Here is a 19,505-nt window from a genome sequence, read left to right on the forward strand (position 1 = left end):
AATGCATTCCTATGGGAAATGCTGGCTCGATTTGCGAGCTTTCCGATTTATGAACTGACTTCCGGAACGGATTAAGTTCGTAAATCTAGGTTTGACAATACCAGCCTGGCTGTAGAGGGCTGATTTCTGGCCTCTTATTCTGAGGGTGAGTTGATTGAGTAATCTTTTACTCTGTAATAGAGACAAGATCACTAGCAACTCATTCTCTTTGCTCTCAAACTTGAAGCTATCTTTGGACTTGATTTCATTCCCTGCTCCAACATCACTCAAATTAAGCCTTTGTCTCATCTCGCTAACCACTTCTGGGCCACCTCCTCTCCATACTCATACTTACACTTCCTCCTGATGACCAATGGCTGTGTGGTTTAATATGCCATCACAGCATTGATATTGATCTGCCTCTCCTACTCATCATGTTGAAAGGTATCCCAGTCCCCTCACTGAAGACCTCATTTCCAATCCTTATTCATGCCTCCTCAACAGTTCATTATTAATTTTTCCATCTCATACAGTGGGGGCTCTACTTAAGAACTTAATCCGTATTGGAAGGTGGTTCTCAAGTTGAAAAGTTCTTATGTTGAATCTGCATTTCCCATAGGAATGCATTGAAAACCATTTAATCCGTATCTGCTCTTTTCCGTCCATAGAAACTACAGTGGAACCTCTACTTAAGAACTTAATCCGTTTTGGAATGGTGTTCTTAAGTTGAAACGTTCTTAAGTTGAAGCAAAATTTCCCATAGGAATGGACTGAAAACCAATTAATCTGTTCTGGCTGTTTTTTTTTTGTTATGTAGAGGTGCGTTCGTACATTGAAGCATTAGTTCCCATAGGAACTAATGCAAAGCTGGTTAATATGTACTCTACCGCTAGGGCGAGAATTTTTTTAAACCTAAGATAACCTAAGGTTAAAAAAAGAGCAGGAAAGGTTTTTTTTTTCCCTGTTCTTATCTTGGATTTCTGTTCTCAAGTAGAAGCAAAATTTAGCAAATGGAGCTGTTCTTAAGTTGGATTGTTCTTAAGTAGAGACGTTCTTAAGTAGAGACCCCACTGTATTCCAAGCTATCACCTCCTCATTACTATCAAGCTGTGGATACACCTGTGATGATGCCTATGGCTGGGATAAGCAGACCACCCCTGTAACAGCCACACTCACACTTCACAGAGTGGTTGCTACTTCACTTTAAACTCTGCTGCCACCAACCTGTCCTTGAAAATCAAGCGAAGGACAAGTGTAACTTTGAAAAACAAAAGCTGGTTTATTGATTACAGGAAATAAAAATAGGAAATCACTGGTAAAGAATCAATAAGTCAATCACTGTTCTTAAATCACTGGCTCACACAGTCTATTTCACACTGACAGGCTCTCTCACTCACTATAACTAACAAACTCGCATCTCTAATCTCCATCTCTATCAAACACCATACACCCCTTTATATCCCAGCTCCTCCCCCTTTAGCTCCACCTTCCGTCCCCTCATTGGCTGCTGTTCCACTGCCCAGCTGTGATGGACAGGTGAGGGCAGGGCTGAACGTTACAACCCCAAACACCAGCACTTTCTTCAGTTTTATCTTCAGCCCTTCTGTGTACAGATTCTATGTCCCCTTCAGCTGCTGCCTTAAGAGAACTTTCCAAACAGCATGCTGGCTGGCATCTCATCCTCATATCCTCAGTATCCCAATACAGTGGTGCCCTGCATAGCGACGTTAATCCGTTCCGGATTAATCGTCGCTATGCGGAAACATTGCTAAACAGAATGGAAAAACCCATAGGAACGCATTAAACTTCGTTTAATGCGTTCCTATGGGGGATAAACTCACCGTTCAGCGATGTTCCTTCATTTTCGGTGCCTCTAAAGCGAGGCAGCACAGCGGGGCAGCCATTTTGGAACTGCCGACCAGCTGACCGAAAATGGGGCCTTTGGCATTTTCCCCCAGCTGAGGCGGGAGCTTCAAACCCCGCCGCTCAGCTGGGGGAAAATGTCGGCAGTCAGCGGTGGCTTTGGAAGGACCCCAAAGCCACCGCCAACCGCCGACATTTGCCTTCTGAGCTCTCAAAGGGCTTCCCCCCACATTGGAGAAAGCCCTTTGAGAGCTTGGAAGGCTCTCAGCAGCGTGGGGACAGGGTAGGGGGTGTCCGGATGGCTTCCAGGCGAAGCACTGGAAGCCATCTGGAACCCCCTCTGCCCCCGCCGCCGCCACTTGGAGCCGCCCCGCGCCCGGCCAGCGCGTCCAAGAGGCAGTGGAGAAGCCTTCCCCCAAGGCCTCTCGGATGCGCTGGCCACGAAAATGCCGGCCAGCGCGTCTGAGAGGCCTAGGGGGAAGGCTCCTCCTCCACCCCTCAGACACGCTGGCTGGCATTTTCGCAGCCAGCGCTTCCAAGCTGCGGTGGAGAAGTCTTCCCCCGAGGCCTCTCGGATGCGCTGGCCGCGAAAATGCTGGCCAGCGCGTCTGAGCGGCGGCGGCTGAGCCTTCCCCCTCCTCCCGTCTCTGCCTGACCCAGCCATCACCCTCAACTCCGCCGCTGGGTTTCGGAAGCCGCTTCCAAAGCCCGGCGGCAGCGGCGGAGAAGGGGGTGAAGGGTTGGGAGGAGGGCGGCCCGGATCCGCCCCCCGGCCGGCTTCCCCTTCCATGGTCGGACTCTCAGGAGTCTGGCCATGGATGGGGTAACCGGCCGGGTGGCGGATCGAAGCCCCTGCCGCCGCCGCTGCTTGGATCCGCCCCCCGGGTGGTTCCCCTTCCATGGTTGGACTCTCAGGAGTCCGGCCATGGATGGGGTAACAGGCTGGGTGGCGGATCCAAGCCCCTGCCGCTGCCGCCGCTTGGATCCGCCCCCCGGGCGGTTCCCCTTGCATGGTCGGACTCTCAGGAGTCCAGCCATGGATGGGGTAACGGGCCGGGTGGCGGATCCAAGCCCCTGCCGCTGCCTCCGCTTGGATCCGCCCCCTGGCCAGTTCCCCTTCCAGCCAGCTTCGCAAACCCCTCCCCACCGCCCATCAGCTGTTCTTCGGGCTGCCTCTCTGTCCCCACCCATCTCCAGCCCGGGTTGCTTGCCAGGGCTGGAGATGGAAGGGGAGACAGAGGCAGCCCGAAGCTCGGTGGGGATTTGCGAAGCTGGCTGGGAAGCCAGCTTCGCAACCCCCCCGCCCATCAGCTGTTCTTCGGGGCTCTCTCTCTCCACCCCTCGAAACCCAGCTGATCGGTGGGGCCTTTGTGATGATCGTGGGGAAGCGCTTCCCCACAATCATCGCAAAGTGATTTCCCTCCATTTAAAACATCGTAATGTGATCGCTTTTGCAATCGCAAAAAATCAATCGTTATGCGGATTCATCGTTAAATGGGGCACTCGTTAAACGAGGCACCACTGTATATCCGTATGTCAATGATTGGCTCATCGTCACCCCACACCAAGATGACCTATGCCGCTCCCTAGCCAAACCTAGCTAATTTCTCATTTCCCTCAGCTTTATTGTCAACACTGAAAAATCCCATTTCCTTTGCTCCGGGTGTGACAAACACGGAGCCCGAAAGCACGCGTGAATGCTGGGACAGAGAGTAATTTGGAGATTGGACACGCTAACACGTGCTGAGTGAGTCCTAGAACTCAGCTAGCCATGAACAACTCCCCATCTTACAAGTCTGCCCTAATAAGAACACCCTTGTACTCGCAGATTTTACTGTTAGAAAACCATGTGGGCTTTGTAGTCCTTAGACTTATCTTGCACCACAGGCAGGACTCCTTAAGTATGCTAGACCGAGGCAGCACTCTCAGATGACCCTAAGACAAGTTTACTGTTCAGGAAACCAATTGATTTTTATAATCATTATTTTATTAAAGAATAAGCATGTTCCTAGGTATCAAAACCAATCTAGGCCAAAGCAAGTAAATAAGCATTGTGCTGGTTATTTACAAATCTGTAGTGAGGCAAAGAAAACATGAAAAATATGCAAATATCCAAGAACATTACAAAAATGCAAAAAGCCAAGAAAAATAATAAAAACAGTTCCAATAAGGTAATCCATTAGAAAAATAAAATAGTCCAATTAGGTAAGAAAAAGTCTATAGTCCTCAATAATCCTGTAGAAGAAAAATACTGTACAAAAAGAAAAATCCAGTATGAGAAAATGTCCCATTGTCCTGAGAAAAATCCAAGATAATAGTCCATAAGGAGTATTCCATAAGAAGTAGTCCGTAAAGGGTATTCCATAGGAAATAGTCCATAGGAAATAGTCTATAGGCCAAAGGGTAATTCAGTATAGTCCATGTATAATCCATGTGTGTAGGCCACGAATAAGTCACAAAAGACTGAAGAGTAGGTCCCTAAAGACATTAGGGTGAGTCACGAATGACAAGGTCCATAGGCAAAAAGTTCCTTTTTCAAGAGTAACTGGTAAGGTCTTATCACTCTATCCCACAATGTCATCCAATCACAATCTGTTGCTAGGCAAACAGTCCTGTCACACCATATGACTTTCTCTCCCATGGGTAACAGATGTTATTTGGGTTCTGTGGTTTAGCAAAGAGTCACAACAATACCCATCTATCTTATCTCACAGAGTCCTTTCTCATGCTCTCAGAATAGCATTCTCCCTGCTCTCACTAGCAAACAACCTGTCAGCATAGCATAGATCCTTTATAGAGAGAAACAAGATGGAACCTCTCCTGCACATTTCTCAATTACAAAACTCATGTTCCTTACAAGATTCCAACTACAAATTTCATCTCATCACACTGGGCACCTCAACTAAAACTCTGTGATCTTTCTTATCCCCAGTGTATTTCTCCAGTAAACACAAGCTTTATTCATAAGTGTGGATGTGATTCTTTTACAAAGGGAGAAGTCTTCACAGATCATCATTATGAGTCTCAAAGGGATGCAACCCGTGTTGCTCTAGTACCGCTACATGTGTACTCATCAACAAGTTCTGCACTAGGAGACTTTCTCAGAAAGGGTCTCTTGGAGATGCATTTCTTTTCTTCTGGGTGTCTGCTGCTCTGTTTTTCTTCATGTACCCCTCATAACTCAGTAGAGTTCTGGTTAGATTGCAAGACAACTATATACACTGCATTCTCAGAACCCCCTGCTGGCCCAGGCAACCTTGGTTTCCCCCATCTTCCCCATCTCTCTAACTGTTGCTTCTACTGTTTCTTCAAGCTCTGGGACTCCTCACACAAACTCAGGGCTGCTTCCAACACCCAGGCTCCACTCCCACAGGCTGATGGCTTGATAAATTACCTCTCCATGCCATTTCCACCAGGCGTAGATCTTGTTCTGTGGATATGGTGTTCCTGCTATGACAAGTGGCAAACATTCCTCACCATCCTCCTAGAGTGAACTATCTTCTTTCAAATAGCAACTATTTGATAATGCACAATCCTTTCTTGTGCACCTCAGGTTTCAGGGTTTCTCCCAGGTGTCTCTCTGGGTATACATGTCTCTCCCCCAGCCATCCAGAAACTCCTCGTTCCTTTCTCCCCAGGCCAGGACCTCTCACAGAGGTTTTCATTGCCTCCACCCCTGGTACCACCTGGGCTGGAGAATTTTTGGCTTTACTGTTTGACCCTCCTTTCCTAGAGTTTCACAAGGAAAAACTTCTTCGACATGAAGTCATCTTCCTTCCAATTTGGTGTCCCATTTCCACCCCTTTCAACAGGCTACTACCTCTTTGTTTCTTATGGCAGCCCCAATAAAGTTTCTCTTATCTCTGCATAAAGGATCTTCAGCCATGATGTCACATCAGAAAATCTGACATTTGAACACCTTCCTTGACATTTCACCTATTACAGGTTAATCAACATATGTTTCAATTATATTACACAATGCAGTTTTTGCAACTTTGACAATGGTATGTGCCCACTCTATTAGAGTAGGTGCCTCCTCTGCAGCCTGGATGCATGGGGGTCCCCCAAATGTTGTATGCTGAATGGCTACATAGTGTAATTTTGTCTGCCTTTACTATCTAGACATCTGACTCACCATGACGGAATCTTTAGAATGACAATATTATCTACAGCACTCTGATGATACCCACCAGTGGGGAAATCAGCTTGCTAATTATCCATATGTGTGATGCAAAGAGACCACATTGAAGAAGAAAAGTGGTCACCTGCACATTCACCCATTCTGCCTTCCTGTCTGTAGATGACTTGCTGAAAATTCCTTCTACCCACTACTACCATTTTTGCAGTTGAGTACAGGAAGTGAGGGAGGGCATAAGCCTGTGTATGTATCCTGTGGTCAGATCACCCACCAAAATGCTTTTGCTTTAACCCTGCAAGATTCAAAGACACTTTGCATGTGTGGAGGACTAACCTGCACAAGTGCATACATGATCCCTGGAAGAACCATAGTTATGAGTAAGCAACCTGTTATTTTCTTCCCATCCCTTCTGTATTACAGTGTATAATCTGGTGAAAATAATTATCTTTGTAGCATCATCTTTCAACAACCCATTGTCCACATGGGTAGATCTATTGTGGTTATGTTTTTAATTTTTTATTGCATGTCTTCTTTTATTCCACTGAGTTTCTCCTTGTTACTGTAATCTTTCCAGGACGGAATGCTCTGCACCTAGCTGCGAAATATGGGCATGCACTTTGTCTACAAAAACTGTTGCAGGTACTGGATTTTTTTAAAATTATATATTCCATGTAAAAAGTAAACAAGCTCAAAATCCATTGTTTGGGTACCCTGAAACACAAGGGGAAAACAGAGAAGACGTAAAACAGTAAAACCTTTGTTGGTGTAAAGCATCCTGTATCTTTAAGGTCTATGTACATTGGTGCCTCGCTTAAGGATGTTAATTGGTTCCAAAAAAACATCGCTATGGGAAAACATCGTTAAGCGAAACAGGTTTTCCCATAGAGATGCATTGAAAACCAGTTAATCCGTTCCAATAGGCACGGATTGCCGTCCTTAAGCGAAAAAGCCCATAGGAAACATCATTAAGCGATACAATGTTTCCTCCATTGGAATGCATTGAAGCCTATTCAATGCATTTCAATGGTTTTGCGATGTCCATTTTTGCAAATTTAAGTGTGTCTTAAAAGGTTCAAAACTGTTTTAAAGGGTTGGAATCGTTAGTGCACCTTCTAAAACGGGTGCAAACTTAATTTGGCTTTGATCCAACTTTTTGTTAATTTTTGCTGAATTTTTTTCCCGCACCAACTTTTGACAGTTGTCAAAATTTGACAGCTCCATGTTTTTCTATGGGGGAGAAAAAAATTCACAAAAAATTAACGAAGACTCAGAACGAAGCCAAACTAAGTTTGCACAGGTTTTGCAAGGTGCTCTAACGAATCCAAGCATTTAAAACAGTTTCTGAGTCTTCGTTAATTTATTGTGAATTTTTTCTCCCCCATAGGAAACAATGGAGCTCTCAAAAGTTGGGCTCCATTGTTTCCTATGGGGGAGGAAAAAATTCACAAAACATTAACGAAAAGTCAGCAACTGTTTTAAATGCTTGGGTTCGTTAGAGCACCTTCTGAATCTTGTTCAAACTTAGTTTGGCTTTGTTCTGAGTCTTCGTTAATTTTTTGTGATTTTTTTTCTCCCCCATAGGAAATAATGGAGCCCAACCTTTGACAGCTGTCAAAAGTTGGTTTCAATGCTTTCCTATGGGGGAGAAAAAAATTCAGCAAAAATTAACGAAATGTCAGATCAAAGCCAAATTAAGTTTGCACACGTTTTAGAAGGTGCACTAACGATTCCAAGCATTTAAAACATTTGTTGAACATGTTAAGACACTTTTAAAATTGAAAAACCGGACATCGTTAAGCGAAACAGGGGACCTAAAAATGCATTCGCTATGTGAAGCATGGTCTCGAAATCGCTAAGCGAAAATCGCCCATAGGAAACATCGTTAAATGATGCATAGAATTCTTTTTAAAAAACCATCGTTAAGCAAAAACATAGCTAAACGAGGCAATCGTTAAGCGAGGCACCACTGTAGTTGCTTACAGAGTCCAACAGCAAACTATAAAGCTTGCAATTTAGTGGCCGAGGGATCTTTTGCTCCAGCATCTCCTGGCAGATCTGTGAATGATATATTTTTCTAACCCAGAAGAGCCACTGCCACAGTGGATACCATGCTGAGTAGTCAAAGCCATAAGTGGTTTCTGTGTCAGGCACCGTTCTATGTTATTCCTGCAAAATTTTTACCAAAATCTTATTGTTAAAATGTTTTTGAAGGATTCTTGACTAGAGATGGGGACAAACTGCCAAAATGGCAGTTGTTGTGGTTCATCAGAGTTGATGTCCCACAAAATTTCCCAGGAATTTCCAATGAACCACGAATCGGTTTGTCAGTTCACTTTTTTTTAAGATGGCCTGTGGCTCTCTCTAAAAAATAAAGGCTGAACTCCCTTCCCACGGTCCCCCTTTGCTTCCTTACTTGCCCTGTTGGTGGTGTCGGCGGCTGTGGTGGCACTGGAAAGGAAGCTGCAGTTCTGGCATACACCTTACATACACCTGCAGAGGCAGAGCGGTCAGGCTAGCTCACTGGAATGGCATACTTCTTCATGATCTCTGTGAATGCACACTAATGGATTAATCTGCGCCTGCATAGAGCAACCTCTGAATCTTCTAGAGCTTAGACACATGGTGCCGGGACCTCCCCCACACTGCCTATAACTCCGCCCTGGCACCGAGTGCCTAAGTTCCGTTTCTGACGCCGCTGTAGCAGTATCTCGATCAGAGCTTTACATGTAGTGTTTTATTCCTTTCCCTTATCTTGGTCCTCCCGGTATAATTGACGATTTTGGACTGACGTTCCCTTTGGACAAGTGAATTTGGCAAAAAGCATATACAGTGGGGTCTCTGCTTAAGAACGTCCCTACTTAAGAACAATCCAACTTAAGAACAGCTCCATTTGCTAAATTTTGCTTCTACTTGAGAACAGAAATCCAAGATAAGAACAGGAAAAAAAACCTTTCCTGCTCTTTTTTTCACCTCAGGTCATCTTAGGTTAAAAATAAATTCTCCCCCTAGTGGTAGAGTACGTATTAACCAGCTTTGCATTAGTTCCTATGGGAACTAATGCTTCAATGTACGCACCTCTACATAACAAAAAAACAGCCAGAACGGATTAATTGGTGTTCAGTCCATTCCTATGGGAAATTTTGCTTCAACTTAAGAACGTTTCAACTTAAGAACACCATTCCAAAACGGATTAAGTTCTTAAGTAGAGGTTCCACTGTAGTTTCTATGGACGGAAAAGAGCAGATACGGATTAAATGGTTTTCAATGCATTCCTATGGGAAATGCAGATTCAACATAAGAACTTTTCAACTTGAGAACCACCTTCCAATACGGATTAAGTTCTTAAGTAGAGACCCCACTGTAACTGGCTTGTTTTTGTATATTCTGTTCTGTGTTTCTGGCCTCGTCAGGCCCTTTTAAGCATTGCTCCTTTTGCCCGAATAAGGTTCTGTTGTCGGACAGGCATTCCCAGTGCTTATTTTGTTTGGGGGAAGAACACCAGCCGCTCTTTGTTCTGTTTATAAACGTTTTACCAAACTGGCATTGAAGCAGCTACTCCAATGGTTGCATTCATATTTGTGGGAAAAGTCTCTCTGCCCTCTTTGGAGTTCTCTTCGCTTGCAGGTGCTTCGCCGAAGCAAGCTAAGAAATCTGCAAAGGCATTTTGGGGCTCAAAGTCAACTACCACAGCTTCGATGTCAAAGCAACCTTCGGCCTCGATGTCAAAAAAAAAGAAGAAGAAGAAGAGAGAGGTGGCCCAGGAGCCCTCTGGAGCACCGACTGTTGTTTTGCCATCGCCACAGTCTCTGCCCCAGCCGCGGAGAGACTCTTTGGGCCCGAGTGTGCTGTCGGGTGATGAGGATTTGTCGGGCTCCATGCCTCCTGTTGTACCATCTCCACATTTACCCCTGTCTCGGGATCTGGCGGATGCCTCTGCTGAGGTTCAGATGTTCATGCAGGTCAGCCCTGGTTCAATACCGGGCTCGATGTCGAGACAGGCATCTCCATCCCCACCTGCCTCTCCCCATGACCTGTCTAGGAAGAGAAGGCAAAATACGAGACATTTGAAACCAGCTCCTGAGCCCGAGGTATTCCACCACCGACACCCTTCACCATAGGACTTCTCCCTATATCAGAATCGTCCCAGGCCTCACTGGGATGGCTACGGGCACTTCCTGGAGCTCAAGGACTTCGAGCTCAGTAGCCGTCGGTATCCGACTCCCTATGACCCTGACTTTTACAGGCTTCGCCAGCGGTCTTGGTACTATCGCTCCTATTCTCCCCCGCCGTCGCCTCCTTGATACTGTAGGTATCTCAGGGCCTCTTACTATCCAGAGGATGAGCCTCGACGTCACCCTCTACCATGGACCCGTGATGCAAGACCAAGTGCCATCGACCCCAGCCGGTTGATCTCGTTCAGTGCCGACGCCTGATGTGCCTCCTACCAACCTTATCCAGACCGACAAAGAGCTCAGGGCACGAGTTTTGCACCAGGTCCATCCCGACAGCAGTCTGGCAGACAGTGGCCCCACTAGCAGGCGTGCCTCATAGACCGCAGGCCCAAGCAGGGCCTTTAACTGCTCTGGCCAACAAGCAACACACCACTTTTCAGTTCATTTAGCAACTTTTTCATTCTGCCTAGCAATCCATCACTTCTAATGTTTGGGTGCTCACTATTATAGCCCAAGGCTATGCCATTGAATTTGACTCCCTTCCGACTACAAGCATTTTCAGGAATACTGTACCATACCCTCACTCCCTCTACAAGATGAGGTAGCCGCTCTTCTTCAGAAGGATGCTATTGTCCAGGTTCATGATCCTGCCATTGCACTTAGTTTCTTGTTATTTCATCATACCAAAAAAGATAGTGGGCCTCATCCCATTCTGGACCTGTGCCCTTTGAATTCGTATAGCACACCCCGAAAATCAGGATGGTTTCACTTGATAACACTATCCAGATGTTGAGACAAGGAGACTGGTTTGTAGTCATAGACTTAAAGGATGCTTATTTTCACGTCTCCATTCAGCCCAACCATCAGCAATTTTTGAGGTTTTCTCTCAATGGGGCGATTTATGAATTCAAAGCCCTCCCCTTTGGGTTGTCCACAGCCCCAGGGGTGTTCACAAAGTGTTTAGCCCCAGTGGCAGCTTATCTCCGTTTACAAAGTATCACTGTGTTTCTGTACTGTATGTCGATGATTGGTTGCTGGTGGTGCCAACTCCTACCCAGTCACGCAAAGACATCTCATTTACACTGCCCCTCTTGTCTGCCCTGGGACTCCAGGTAAACTCCAAGAAGTTGACTTTCCGGCCCACTCAGAGGGTCTGTTATATCGGCGCAGTCCTGGATGCCTCTTTGGCCCATGCTTTTCTTCCCAAGGAGTGTGTTCTGAAAATCAAGCAGATGGTGGCCCTTTTCCTTCCAAATGCCAAGGTTTCAGTTCTTCAGGCGCAATGTTTATTAGGACTTACGGCATCCACCACGATGGTGCTTCAGCACGCCAGGCTGAAGATGCGGTCCTTACAGGCTTGGTTCCTTTCACTCTGCGACCCCTTGCTGGACCTGCCTAACAGTTACTGAGGAACTGGCGGAGCAGCTCTCCTGGTGGACCTTCCACCCGAATTTGCTTATCGGAAGATCTTTTGGTCCTTTGGCGCCGGACATCCAAGTGACCATGGATACAAGCCCCTCTGGATGGGCAGCTCACTTGAGAACCCTAACAGCACACGGCCTCTGGTCAGCGATAGAACAGCTGTTACACATCAACCACCTGGAACTGTTGGCCATTTACAAAGCCTTCCGAGCCTTCGAGCATCATCTCCTGGGCAAGGTAGTCCAGGTGGCTTCAGACAATACCACAGCAGTACACATTCCCTCTGCCTTCTGTATTTGACGATCCAGCTGTGGGAAAGGTTTTACGATCGCCACATCTATCTACTGGCAGTCCATGTAGTCTTGGAAGGCAATGTGCTAGCAGATCGATTGAGCAGGCTCCATGTGTGTAGCCACGAATGGGCGCTGGATGAGCAGGTCTTCCACACACTGTGCCAATGGTGGGGAGTGCCTCTGCTTGGACGTCTTCGCCTCCTCCAACAACATGAAATGAGCCCACTTCTGTTCAAGAGTGGGAGTCGGCCATCTCTCCTTGAGAGACACATTCATGACCTCATGGACAAAAGGGCTGCTGTACATGTTTCCCCCTGTACCTTTGGTATAGAGAACCATCCTCAGAATACACCAATAACAGGCAAGTGTGATTCCCATTGCTCCTTGGTGGCCTCGCCAGCCACAGTTCTCGGCCCTGCACGAGCACTCAGTGGACTATGTACGACTTCCACCACTCCTGCATCTTCCCTCCTTACACAATGGTACGATATTTCACCCAGACCTGAACTCTCTGCACCTCACAGCCTGGAGGCTGTTCCCACAGTAACAGATGTCTTTAGGCATGTGCAATGCTGCTCCACAAATTTCACATACTCTGGCAAATGGAAGGCATTTTCTGCACTTGCCTCTACACATGGATTCCTGGTTCTACCCACCTCACTGGATGCGGTGCTATGGTTCCTTCTTCTACTCTTTCATTGTGGCCTTTCACACTCTACTCTCAGAGTTTATATAGCTGCAATAGCGGCCTGCCTTCTTCCGAGGTGGCTGGACTTTTCAGACATCCCATGCTCAAGCAGTTTTTGTGTGGACTGAAGAATCTCTGCCCTCCTAAACCACCCACTCCTCAGTGGTCCCTCCAACTGGTCCTTAACAGACTTATGGGTTCACCCTTTGAACCGCTGGCCTTGGCATCAGATAAGTTACTGTCGCTAAAGACTGCTTTTCTTCTAGCTATAACCTCTATAAGGTGGGCTAGTGAATTTGCTGCCCTTCGAGTCGACCCACCTTTCCTGCAATTTCACCCAGACAAGGTGACTCTATTCCCGGACCTGTCTTTTCTCCCCAAGTTGGCCTCGACCTTTCACTTAAACCAGCCAATAGCCCTGCCAACCTTTTTTCCATCTCCTACATCTAATCTGGAGTAGGCTCTTCACTCTCTTGACATGAAGAGAGCCCTTGCATACTATGTTTCTCGCTTTGCTGCCTTCCACTCATCACAGTGCTTGTTTGTTTCCTTCCACGGACGTTCTAGAGGGACAATTCCCTCTAGTGACTATTTCATCTAGAAGGTCTAGTTTGTCTCTTCTTAGACAATTTCTCGATGGATAGTTTCCACAATCCACCTGGCCTATGACCTGGCCAAGACACCTTTGCCTTCTGCGGTGAAGGCCCACTCTACCAGGGCTGTGGCATCCTCCACGGCCTTCCTGAGAGGAGTAGATTTGATAGACATCTGTAAAGCAGCCACGTGGGCCACTCCACTCACCTTTGCAGAACACTGCTGCCTGGATTTCCAAGACTGAGGCTGCTGTTGGCCTTGCCGTCTTGGCATCTGTCTTTCCGTGATGACCCACCACCTGCTAAGTCAGCTTGCTAATCACCCATTAGTGTGCATACACAGAGACCACAAAGAAGAAAAAGAGGTTACTTACCTGTAACTCTAGTTCTTTGAGTGGTCATCTGTGAATTCACACATCCCACCCTTCCTCCCCGCTAGCTGTCACGTGTGCCTCTTGGCTTGCTGTGCAGCAGTGGACAGGTGCTGGGGCAGAGTTACAGGCAGTGAGGGGAAGGTCCCGGCACCATATGCCTAAGCTCTAGAAGATTCCGAGATTGCTCTGCGCAGGTGCAGATTAACCTGTAAAGCAGCCACAAAAGGTGTCTTTTTTGCCTGGGTGAGCTACACCAAACCCAATCGTGTGTGGTCTGCAAGAAACATATCAAGCCCACGCTTAAACAGAGGCTTCAGAGACTTTGATCTCACCTTTGGGAAGTTGCCATGAATCCCGCAACACCGGCTGTAGAGACTCTTCAGTTGCCAGATTAGGTTGGTTGAGCAACAAACACAATCTTTGTCAGCTCCCGGCCAGATGACTCCATCCCCTTGCTCCAAAGAGGGATCAGATAAGGCCAAGTCGACTTCTAAATCTAAGTCGATGTTGACATCAAAGGTGGCCCGAGCTGACGAGGCAACTAAGGAAAAGGAGGAAAAACTAATCATAAAAAAGTCTAAAATCAGTAAATCAGTACACATCGGTCCTCCTTTTGATTGCTCAAAGAACCAGAGTTACAGGTAAGTAACCTCTTTTTCCTCTCCGCCGGCAGCAATGCCAACAGGACAAGATAGGGATGTGACAGAGAGAGTGTTTGGCAGGCCCATAGGCAGAGGGAACAAACTAGGCTGCCAGTACAGCTGTTCTGGCAGCCTAGCTTGCTGTCCGGGCCCATGCTCAAACCAAGGGATGAATAAAGAGAGTAAATATTCATCACTACGAATCAGTGATTTATGATGAATATTGTGATTTGGGGTTCTTTTTATGTCTATTCCTGACATTTGCACATTTATTTAAAATATTTTACCCTGCGTTTCTCCTTAGGAAGGATCCAAGGCAACTTACATCATTAAAAGACAATACTTAAAAGTTAAGAATAAAGCTAATAAATGCAAGTGTACATTTGTTCAAATCAATACTAAGTGTTCTGATTGTTAAATATTAGCCTAGTAGAGATAAAATATGTTTGATTGTTTTGATAGTACAACTGCCCTACAGAAAACATGGATCTGCAGGGTCGTACAGCTCTTCATGATGCAGGTAAGAAAAAGTCCTATTTTGCAGTGTTTTTTTAATGCTATGAAAAATGAGCCAGGAAAGTGAATTATTGTATTACCCCAGGCATTTATTTATTTATTCAATTTTTATACTGCCCATCTAATATCTACTAGAAGAAGTACAAGAATAAAAGCCTAATTCATAAAGGCAAATTCTGATATTCAAGAGATCAACAAGACAGGAGGCAAAAAAAGTTAATCATCATAAAAAGATATTCCTTTTAACTAATCAAGTCCCCCAGACCACCACCCTCAAAAGTACAGTACAGTGGTGCCTTGCTTAACGGACGCTCCGTTTAGCGACGAAATTGCTTAGTGATGACTTTTTCGGAGCGTTTTTGCGCTTCATTTAGCGATGGTTCCTATGGGCGATTTTCGCTTAGCAATGGTTGGGACCATGCTTCGCATAGCGATTAAATTTTGGGTCCCCTGTTTCGCTTAACGATGGTTTAAATAGCCTCATGTTTGCTATTTTTTAAATGTTCTTCTGTTATTTATAAAGTTAAAGTTTACTGTTTAAAATGTTTGAAATCATAAAGTGCACTTAATAAACCCTTCGTTAACCAAATGTGACTTTGTTCTGACTCTTTTTTTAATTTGTTGTTGTATTTTCTCCCCCATTGAGATGCATTGAATAGGTTTCAATGCATTTCAATTGGGGAACCGCGTTTCGGTTAGCGATGTTTCCTATGGTGATTTTTGCTTAAGGACGGCAATTCGTTCCTATTGGAACGGATTATCCGGTTTTCAATGCATTTCAATGGGAAACCGCGTTTCGCATAGCGATGAAATCGCTTAGCAGCAATTTTTTGGAATGAATTAACATCGCTAAGCGAGGCACCACTGTACTAGGAAATTAGAAGGGGGTTGGTACTCTTTCTTTCATACTGTGTCTGTACTGTACTCCACATAGCCAATAGAGGCATTGGTGGGCTACTGACTGTATGCCCGGGGTAATAGCTTGTGCAAACTTTTTTTCAGGGTAAGTGTTAAGGTACTGCTTGTGATCTGTTAGGTAACTGGGGAGAAAGCTAGTTTTGGGGAAATTTTTCTGCAACAAACCTATCTTTGTTATTCACATGAGAAACCAGGCAGAAGACCAATGTCCAGTCCATGGTAAAAGCTTCACTTGGAAAAGGTATCTTGCTGTATGTAGTGGCAATTTTAATTAAAAACACTTCTGAAAACCATAACATTATTAACAAAATACTGAAATTCCATTCCTTTGCAAGCAGCTATTTGCCAAAAGCACAGCAAAATAATATAGCAACGGAGAGTTATATTCACAGGAACTATATGAACTACAGCATCCAAGCTAGAACAGATCTGAGCAATTTTTCCTGCAAAATGTTGTTCAAATTCTTCACAGCTATCCACACTCCTTTCTTGTTGGCCAGCATGTAAGTGGTCTGCATTCTCTTGGTAACAAACAGAGTCTTCCAGTGCAGCTCTTTTGGGTGGCCCTTGACCATTCAAAAAATCTGCAGCGGAAGACTCTGTGCAGACCCAAAGGTGAAAATAATTTCTTCACCACTGTCACTGCCATAGGATAAGGCTCCCAATGGCCTCTAGATTGTTCTCTCAGATATGTTTCTGCCAACGTCACTATAGCCTCCATCCCACTCATTTCATCATCCCCAGCTCAATAATAAAAGAGGGGACCGTTTGGCTCCACTTTGTGGGAGGGAATGATTAGGAAAGATTGTGTCTACCACCCTACACATTTCCGCATTCCAAAGGACCTTCAGCAGGTCACATGCTTAGGCTACAGGGAACTTCTCAAGAGCTTTCTGGAAAACATCTGGGTCCACCAGCCTCCAGAGCAGACCATGTTAAATATCCCTTGCCACTGCAAAGTCTCTGACTTCCAGTGAGTTTAAATCTGACCAGGTTATCTTACCATGACAACAGAACCACAAGAAGCTCCCTCATACGCAGAACACCAGTAGTAAAGAAGAAAAAGTCTAGATAGCATCCTGTTTCATGGGTGGAGCCAGATACCATTTGGGACACACCCGTGGTTGTCATGGGGGACGTGACAGAGTGCTCTAGCACTAAAGGGAGGTAAAAACAATAAACAATGAAGTCCTAAGCCACTCCTAACGAAATTGCCATGGTATGGATGTTGAAGTCTTCCTCCTCAATAAGCTACAGGGACTCCAATGCCATTCTCAGCACCAGCTCAGCCGGCTCAGAAATGAAGACTATTTGTTTCTTCCTGGACACCCACTTCTAGATATAAACACTTGAACCTATAAAATTGGTGCATTGATTCACAGTAGACCATTGCAGCTCTGCCTCCCTACCTCCCAGGTCATGGTTGCTGCTGCAGAGAGAACCCTGGTGACTAAAGCTGAGTGAGATTAACCCCCTGGCTTCATCTAAATAGGTCTCTCTAGCTATATTGAACATTTGTTGTCAGAAATACTGTATATCATGAAGATAATGGCTATTAGATTATACTAAAGCAGATTATTATCTTGATCAAGAAGTGAAATTTCTTTTTTTTCCCTTTTGCTAATAACGTAACATTTTTCTGTTTTCCAAAGCAATGTCAGATTGTTCATCCAGTGTACAATTGCTATGTGACCATGGAGCCTTGGTGAATGCCAAAGATGCAGTACGTATTATCAGTCCCCTTCAGGATATTCCCCCCGAGCAGATCAAACTAATTGCAATTTCTTTAATGCTGTCCTTCCCTTCTGTTTAGGATGGGAGGACACCACTGGTGCTGGCCACTCAGATGTGCCGTCCAACTATATGTCAACTTCTGCTAGACAGAGGTGCTGATGTCAATGCAAGAGACAAACAGAACCGGTAATGTGTTTGTCTAGCACTTGAAGAGGATGTAATTGTATACTTTTGAAAGAGCTCTTTCTGACATTCCAAGCAGTGAAACTATTGTACAGAAGCCAGATTGTGTGATCGAATGTGATGAAATTAGCTCCAAAGCAGAAAAGGTCTGACAATATTGCTTAACGGGCCAAAACAACTTATTTCCTTTAGTGCCATCAGTGTACATAGCTGTTTAGACTTTAGAGTACCAAGCTCAACTACAGAAACAAACTATGCTTTGTTAACGTGTATGAAAAATGTCAGACTTGCATCCTCCTCTCTTTGTGCTTTACAGGCTGCTATAACTGATTAGGAAGGTATCATTGGCAACACATTATAGTTATGCCTAAGCTCATAAAATAAAGGATTGTTCAAACGATAGTCTAAGAAGCCAGGGTATCAAATCACTGGCTCCATCAACAGGATGCTTTTGTTGAACATCTGAAGAAAAATACCATTTGGGACATGGAAAACTGAAACAATTCATTATGAATATTTGAAGTTTTATTTCTACAATGATCCTTTTTCTACAAGAATCCTTCACAGCTTTGTGGCCCCTGTTTTATTGATGGAAAGATGAAACATGGAATTGCAGAGTTGGAATTGAACCCCAGACTCATTGAATACAGCCCCCTAAGGATTCTTGCTAAAGCAGGAGATCTGCAATTAAAGCTTCCCTAATACTGTACTGTATCTCATTCCATTGTTGAACAGCTGTTCCTATCGATAAGTATAACAGCAGAAATCTTGAAACAGTTATTATAATTTGAGTCCATTAGTTTATCTCATATCCTCTTGAGCTGCTGAAACAACCTTGTGCCATCTTCCATGCAATAGCTTAGATTTTTAAAGATTGCTAGGATATCACATCTCATATCAGCTCTCAGTGTCCTTCAGCCAAACATACCCAAGTCGTTGTTCATTTTTCATAGGTCTTGTTTCTGGACCCTTTACCATTTTGGTCATATCTCACCAAAATGTCTCAGGGAAGTGAGATGAATTGTTATTCTTCATGGTCTCTGTGAATGCCCACGAATGGGTAACATCTGTGCCTGTGCAGGACTCCTTGGAACTTTCTAGAGCTTCAGGTCATGTGTTTAGTAAGACATTGCCCCATGGTGTGCATGCTCCACCCATCTGGAGGGTTCCTCAGTTCCTTTCAGCTGCCACTAAGGTTAGACTCCTTACAATGCTAGAGCTACTTTTTCACGATTAGAACTTTTTTTTTTGCTTCTACATCTCTTTGAGGCCTCTTCAGCCAAACTTGGATGTTCCTGAGTTACCTGCCCCCCCTCCTTTTCCCCCACCTTCTGAATCTTGGGTGACTGCTCTCAATATGCATCTTGAAGCCACAATCCTAGTGAAGCAAAAGTGCATCGCTGATGCTGCATCTAAAAGCATTGCTCTGACGGCATCACAAAAGATGCATGTTCACACATTGAAGACCTACACTTTGATGGGGTCAGTTTGTTCAGTGATAAAATTGATGAGGTCATGGATTACCTACATAAGATTTGCAAGACCTATTCCACTCAACAGTACCAAAGATAGCCATGCACCCAATGGCATCTCCTCAGCACATTCCATCAACTGTGCCAACATTACAAACCTTCTCCTGGTGAAAAGTCGCATCCCATGCCACCGTCTTCAACCTCTCCATTCTTTTGACCCCAGGCTTCAGACAACGTCCCTGCCAACCATTCTGATGACCTGAAAAGAAACCCAAACAATACTTTTGACTGTCTCTTCCCCCGAATCCACCAGTCTACACCCCTACAGTCTTGTCTCACCTCTTTCTTTCACAAATGAACTCCTATCACCAGTGACATATGGGTGCTAGCCATTATCCATTTTGGCTATCTCATAGAGTTCATAAAGCTTCCACCTACAGGCCAAATAAAATTCAATTATTCACCCATCCTCGAAGAAGAGGTTTCATTGCTTTTCCAAAAAGACGCTACCCAGAGCAT

The 19,505-nt window shown here is 45.1% G+C and overlaps 1 protein-coding gene across 1 annotated transcript in view; it reads left to right on the top strand.

Annotated features, from left to right (window-relative positions):
- UACA (uveal autoantigen with coiled-coil domains and ankyrin repeats) overlaps nucleotides 1–19,505 on the top strand; it is a 132,271-nt gene that overhangs the window by 83,790 nt on the left and 28,976 nt on the right. The window contains exons 4-7 of the mRNA XM_020813215.3: nucleotides 6,555–6,619; nucleotides 14,626–14,683; nucleotides 17,250–17,320; nucleotides 17,411–17,517. Coding sequence (XP_020668874.3) covers nucleotides 6,555–6,619; nucleotides 14,626–14,683; nucleotides 17,250–17,320; nucleotides 17,411–17,517 — 301 coding nt within the window. The remainder of the gene's footprint in view (nucleotides 1–6,554; nucleotides 6,620–14,625; nucleotides 14,684–17,249; nucleotides 17,321–17,410; nucleotides 17,518–19,505) is intronic.

Source organism: Pogona vitticeps, chromosome 12 (assembly GCF_051106095.1).
Source record: "Pogona vitticeps strain Pit_001003342236 chromosome 12, PviZW2.1, whole genome shotgun sequence".
NCBI lineage: Eukaryota > Metazoa > Chordata > Lepidosauria > Squamata > Agamidae > Pogona > Pogona vitticeps.